The sequence below is a fragment of the Gregarina niphandrodes genome (assembly GCF_000223845.1).
Source record: "Gregarina niphandrodes unplaced genomic scaffold scaffold00004, whole genome shotgun sequence".
Taxonomy (NCBI): Eukaryota; Apicomplexa; class Conoidasida; order Eugregarinorida; family Gregarinidae; genus Gregarina; species Gregarina niphandrodes.
In genome coordinates this window covers 178,772-185,366 of record NW_011645775.1, presented here as the reverse complement: position 1 = coordinate 185,366, position 6,595 = coordinate 178,772, and the positions used below count along the sequence as shown (strand labels likewise).

Here is a 6,595-nt window from a genome sequence, read left to right as displayed (position 1 = left end):
CCCCCCACCTTCTCGCATACCAACAACTGAACACCCACCAACCCTCACTTACGTCAATGCCACTTCAGATTGCCAGCTGCTATTGTCGTGCCGATTAGTAATTGTGTCTATCTATACACAGCCGGAGTAGGATCTGTATTGCTATTCTCAGAAACCCCAATGCGACCGTGGTTGTATTTTTCGTCCTTGGGGGTCGTGATCGTCTCGACGGGAATGCTCTTCATTATCGAGTCTTTGCCGGACGAGCCCATTGCCAATGTGCTCATAATTGAGAAGTCTCCCACGCGGTCCCCGACGCGATCAGAGGAGGTAGTCAGCTCACGCGAGAGTCTCGCATTCCCGGGCCCAAAGGCGCTGGAGCACTGCTCCGTACTGCCCGCCCGGCACTACCAACTCCGGGCGCTCACTGCGTCGCTGGACGAGGCCACCACCGATAGGTCCTTCGCCTCAGCCCTCGCGGCAACCTCTGACGCCTCCTTCACGTCCGCAATTGACGACCGCCTGGCGGTCTAACCTCCTCTGCGGCGTCGTGCCGTGGTTAGTCGTCGGCGGATGCTGAGACCTTCCGATTCCACCTCACGGCTTGGTACACCTGGCCGTCGTGTCCGACCAGGGTCCACTTGAACAGCATCAAGGGTTCGCCTTGCCAGGTGCGCGGGTCGAGACCGTCGCGGGCTGCCGCTTCACCCTCCATCTCCTCGCCGTTCGCTGTAGCGGACGTGGCTTCCGAGACAAGGTCGAGTCCAAAGGCCGTCTCGTCCTCTGCAGCTGCGTCCGCTGCGGCCGACTCAGGAGTTAGGGAGGAAGCCAGTACGGACTCGGTGGCTCTCGGGACGAAGATGGCCCGGATGTCATACATGTTGCCGTACTCAGCTGAGGTCCGCTTCTGGTAGATGCGGCCGTTCTTGAAGGTTACTGCGGACCGCCATGCTCCCGTGTCAGAGTCTTTGTGCTCGAAAGGAGGGCCATCGACAGAAACAACGCCTTCTTTCACGTTGTGCCACGGGAACAGGGTTTTCATGTGCATATACAGCGGGGGATCGCGGTAACCCGTCTCGGCCTGAGTACCCATACCCACCAGCTGCAAGTCAATCTTATCCAGATCGTCCCAATGGATTACCGCTTCGCCATCATCCGTTTCCAAAGTGTGAATGCTCTCTGCAAAAACTTCGTCACCATCCTCGGGGATGAACGGCTCAACCAAGCTAAGCGCGTCCTCATACTGCTCCCGGTTCGCGTAGCAACTTTCGTCTGTCATTTTGATAAACGTCGTGGGGGCGAAGTTCCGCAAAGCTTTTTTCTTGAACCAGCCAAACTGCAAACCCGTAAGAATAGAATCCAACGTATCAGATCTGACAAAACCAACACTAACAGTGCAAACGGCTGTCTTACTCTTCTAACATGAGCTGCCAGCGCCCTTGGAAATCACAAATGTTAGTCGAAGCGTACGGAACCCATTCTTCCGGAATGTCGCCTGCAATATATCGTCAAGCAATATCGGCAGCGCTAGTACCTATAGCAAACTCCTGCATATCATCGTTCCACAGGTCGGCCCCGGCGACAAGGCTGATAAGGACTGGGGCATGAAGGAGCCGCATTTTTAGCCGGATTGCGATCGATGTCGCCAGCGCACACGTGTTTGCAACATATTTTCCGACGATGGTTAAGCGGCGCACCGATCCGCTGGCTTGAACGGCGTGAATTTTCTTCTTCATGACCACCATACGCACACCATGGTCTACAAGTATCTTGGTGACCAATAGACGACGGGAACAAGGGGTAAGTTGGGAGTCATAGTTAAGTTGGGAATCATAGTTAAGTTGGGAATTCTTTGTATATTGTTGGTTTCATAGGCAAAAAGGCATTCGTAGGGCACCAAAAAGGAGTTAATACTCATTATCGCTATTATATATGGCTTCGTCCTTGCGTATCTTAACTTGGCGGTGCGCCGTAGGGGGAACGATGTAGTAGTCGGCTGATGTCCTGCGTCCTGTTAAGTAGTTCTCAGCGCCTCGCCGATGAGCGGTCTGTTTTTGTCGGTGGCGCCCGCTGGGTGCGTTGTTGATTGGGCTCCAGTCGAAGAGGAAGTCATTCGGGAATTGTTCCCGGAAGAAGAGGTCCCGGAATAGGCTTCTGCAGTAGGTATAATCCGGTCGTTCAGTGAATCTAAGTAGTCTAGTATAGGACAGATAATCGGCAAATTCTTTAGGTAGCCCTACACATAGGCTTTGGGCGTCTTTGCATATTTTCATTTCCTTAATCTTGTCATACTTTTCCTTCTTGGTGCTCGCCTTGAGACTCTGCCACGGAAGCTGGCCTTGGACGAAATAGATAAATACGTAGGCTAAGCTTTCCATGTCGTCGCGTCGTGCTTGTTCAATCCCAACATGTGTATTGATTGATACGTACCTGGCGGTTCCTGTTAACGTCTTCCCCTCCTTGTAGGGAATGTGATCCAACGTCTTCGGATCCCGATACTTCTTAGCTAATCCGAAATCTATTATATGTACTAACCGATCCAACTTGCCACGCCCCATCAAAAAATTGTGAGGCTTGATGTCACGATGGATTATGAACCTCGAATGGACGAACTCAATGCGGCAAAGCATCATCTCGATCAACTGCAACGCGGTCTTCAAACTGAACTTGCGGTTACACTCGTCAAACAGTTCCTCCAACGACGGCCCAAGCAGATCCAGAACCATCACATTAAACCCATGCTCTTGCCCGTAGTAATGTACCACCGGCACACCAACACCACCTGAAGCACAGGGTCATTATCTCTTCCGGAATTTCGACCATATGGACACCGCCACGTACGTGTAGAAACGTGTAGACAGCTACTTACCTTCTAGTTGCTGCATTAGCTTCGCCTCGTAAATGAGGTGTGGGTTCCTCTTCCGCGACGACTCAATCTTAATGGCTACAGGGAGCGCACGATCGTCTTTGACGTTGAGACCAATATATACTTCGCCGAATGAGCCCGAGCCTATCTTTTGTGTTACTCGCCAGACATTCGCAACTAACGGTGAGGTGTGGGGCGACAACAAAACAGCCTCGTCCGTCATCTCGACGAAGCAAGGCTCCAAAATAATTTATAGGGCTGAAAAAACGCTGAGCGTCCGCTCATCCCACAACGCCACCCCACTACCAATCCCCTCGACACCGTTGTCTAGGACGTTTGCCAGGGGGCCTTTGGCAATACCGCGCACTCGTCGTTCAATAGCCAGCTGCAGTGCGGCGTACTTGGAGTCTTGCATCCAGGTTTTGGTTGACCCGTCACCTGACTCGTCAGTTGACCCGTCAGCTTCGGCATGCTGGAGGTGTTGGCCGAGCAGTCGACTCACCAGTTTGCCCAGGCCGAGAGTGAGGTTGCGCACGTTTCGGGTGGGACCTAGTATGAAGGAGAGGTCGCCCTTAACGTCGAGCTCGTCGGCCCAGTTGTAGGTGCGCATAACTTGGGCTGCTTCCGCGCTGTCCTGCGTCTGAGAGCTAACCTGTGCAACTAGATCAATGTACCGACGGCCTCTGCTGACCAGCGGCTCCCAGGCCTGGTAGCTTTCAGCAAACTGTCTCAAATCCTGCAACGGGCCTTTGTCCAGCATCAGCAGCCCCGTACTCCCGGCTCCCGTCTTGACTCGCACAGGCAGCTCCACGCCGGCCAAGTGCGCGCGACTTGGCAGCGAAAACTCCGACCAAGACGCCTGCAATCGCGGCAACTGCGACCGCGACACTTTCCACAAACGCTCCATGCCACCCAGAGCCCATGCCACTGAGTATAGCTGGACCGCCTTCAACGAAGATTTTTCCAACAATTCCGGCACATGTTTCGAACCACAGTAAATGTGACAACACAGGCACAGGAAACAAATCAGCTCACTACGGTCCACCCAAGGCAACAACTCCTCCCCCAACTGCTCGATGTTTGCATCAAATGTTCTGTCCGACGCCAATCGCACATCGCACACCGTCAAGGCGAGATATTCCCAAAGGACCCGCACCTTATTGGTCCACAACACCTCCGTCTTCACAACCGACTTTAGACCCGATTTCAGACCCGACGACTTCGGACCTAACTTCCGGTCTTCCCTTAGACCACATAATTCGTCCCAAACGGCCGCAAAGCGGTCTTGATTAGCTCCCTTATAATTACCTGATACTGCTGCCGCTTCCCAGACGAATGCAGCCTGCTCACAGGGGTAGCAACCCTCCATCTTCTCACGCAATAATTCTGGAGGCAATGATCCTGGCGGGTAATCACCAGTTGCAAATATAGCGGTGGTCCATTTCAGTTGCGCAATGGCCGATGTCAGATGAGTTTTCAGACGGTCGTCGTTGGTTGCTTCCACGAATTCTTGAGCAGCAGCCAACAGGGCTTGGCAATCAGATAGTGGGAGCCTCATTGAAAACGCCTCCGAAAAAAGTCCTTCAATTCTGCCCACTTGGTCTACTCGTTTAGTGAGCAGCCAGCATTGAAGTTGAATTGGGACCGAGTGTGTTGACAACTCCTTTTCTGCATCCTGGAGTGATACAGCTTCCAGAACCGGAAGCCTAGATTCAAATGCCGTCATCATGAGTCCTAGGTCTTCAGGGTGCTCCCATACCTCCCAAGCTCGTTTTAATACATTATAGGAGGTGCCTCTCGACGTCTCCTGATTTGGTACTAGTTCCGATGCGACATCCGCTGCAACCTGAGCTAATCTAAGGTAGTACTCCGACATCCGTCGGTTTGCCCAGTAAAGCAAAGATTCAGGCAGCTCCTGTAGCAATATCGCCCTGTCCTGATCCAGTTCTCCTATGCAGCGGTCCACAGTGTAATTCAAAAGGGTCCTCTCAAGGCACGCTATTCTCCATTCATTACTCAGCCAAAAGCAGTCCAGCCGCAATATCAAAGCTTCAGCCAGCGCCGACTTTAAATCCATTTGCGGGTCTTCGTCAGCTATCTCTGTTTCTATGTGCCTTCTCAACGTTTCAAACTTGTTATCCGGGCCGAGTTCCTCCAGCCACAGTTTCAACTTCCTCTGTGCAACTATGAGCTTTACCTGGCTAGCTCGAGGATCAGAATCATAATCACATGACCATAGAAGAAATAAGACATGACTCAGTTCGCCTCTAGGTGACTTATCACATAACCGACTTAACCAAGTCAACATGGTCTTTGGACTCAAATCATTGTCATTTTCGGCTAACCCGCGTGGGAGAGAATACAACAATAACGCTCGAGGGACCCAAGCAAACTGCGGACCAAACTTTACGTCGCTTGTGATCAGCGGAGCTAAGGCCCTCATTGCCTCAAAACCTACAATGGAATATGTCAGCGCGACGCCGCACGTGTGTGCACACACTTATGTATAGCTTACAGTAGTTATTATCCAGGATTGGGACAATGAGTTTTTGAAGCTGCATCTCTATGGGAGGCCATGTTTCGCTGATGTTCGGTGTTTTTTGAAGTTGACTGCTGACGAGATCCAGGAAGCGTCCAATTTGATGGCAAACCTCCGGACCAGCTGTTTGTTTGCTATGCAGGAACAGCACTTTCCAGGCTAACGACTCCAACGACTCAGCACTGCTCGATAATATGCTAAGACCTTCATCCCACTTCTTTGTCCGAAAACAATGGGGGAGCATCTATATAAAAACTCTACTAAATTTCACGCAACACATTCGCTTGATATCTAATAAATACCGGACAACCACGACCCCGTCGCGATTCGGGGGACTGACTCAGCTCCCCAAACCGCGAACTGGTGTTCACGACAGAAAAACTAACACATAAAATCCAGCCCGGTCCGTGTACCGCCGACCAGGCAGCACTCCGCCAACAATTAAACTGCTTCGTTCTCATTGGTTGTCCCTTGTCCTCGTTGTCCCTTGTTCTCGTTGTCCCTTGTTCTCGTTGTCCCTTGTTCTTTACACCTCCTCCCATTTCTTGTTTGCCCACTTCTTTCGCGCTCGACGTCTAGCTCCTTATTTGGTTCCCTCGTCTTGCTTCTTTTCCCTTATGTCTTGTTTCCGTCACCCCTTGCGCGTGTGCACCCCTCGCGCTTGTTCTTCCGTTTCTTGCTTGTCCCCTGTCCAGTTCCTCTTGTTCCAACTTTTTTGTGCGTTCTTGTTAGTGTCCGTCCTGTGTCTAGTCCGTCTTGGACGTTCAGTGTCCTTACGGTTTGGTCCCGGAGGCGCATGTGCTATCCCCAGATCGTATCTTCCGGTACTTTTCAAATGCTTCCTTGTTCATGGAATTTTGGCGGTCCGCAATAGGCTAAACTTACAGCTGATTCGGCCCCTACGTGACTCCCTCCCTCCTGCGACTCGCTCCCTCCCTCCTGCGACTCGCTCCCTCCCTCCTGCGACTCGGTCCCTGCCTCCTGCGACTTGGTCCCTCCCTCCTGCGACTCGGTCCCTCCCTCCTGCGACCTTTTGGTTCTTACATTGGCGTGAACCCTTTGGGGAACGTAGGACGAGTCAACTGACTCACTGCTGTCGTCAGCATCCACGGGCATGGGACTCCGACTCGGCAGACAGTCATGGCTGCCCAATAACCCTTGGTATATTTGTTGCCTCACTACAATCAATTGTCGTAAGGTACGGCTGGGGG

The 6,595-nt window shown here is 52.2% G+C and overlaps 3 protein-coding genes across 3 annotated transcripts; all 3 read right to left on the bottom strand.

Annotated features, from left to right (window-relative positions):
- Positions 1–538: 538 nt before the first annotated feature.
- Positions 539–1,724, bottom strand: GNI_029440 (hypothetical protein; the record flags this gene model as incomplete). Its single annotated transcript, XM_011130830.1, has 3 exons — positions 539–1,352; positions 1,393–1,474; positions 1,514–1,724. 3 exons carry the CDS (start codon positions 1,722–1,724, stop codon positions 539–541), a joined length of 1,107 nt encoding a protein of 368 aa, XP_011129132.1.
- A 162-nt stretch (positions 1,725–1,886) lies between these two features.
- On the bottom strand, positions 1,887–3,068 carry GNI_029430 (casein kinase I; the record flags this gene model as incomplete). The annotated part of the gene is made up of 2 exons (XM_011130829.1): positions 1,887–2,761; positions 2,849–3,068. The coding sequence occupies 2 exons, from the start codon at positions 3,066–3,068 to the stop codon at positions 1,887–1,889; spliced, it is 1,095 nt and encodes a 364-aa protein (XP_011129131.1).
- Positions 3,069–3,095: 27 nt separating this feature from the next.
- Positions 3,096–5,628, bottom strand: GNI_029420 (hypothetical protein; the record flags this gene model as incomplete). Its single annotated transcript, XM_011130828.1, has 2 exons — positions 3,096–5,299; positions 5,361–5,628. The coding sequence occupies 2 exons, from the start codon at positions 5,626–5,628 to the stop codon at positions 3,096–3,098; spliced, it is 2,472 nt and encodes an 823-aa protein (XP_011129130.1).
- Between the last annotated feature and the right edge of the window lie 967 nt (positions 5,629–6,595).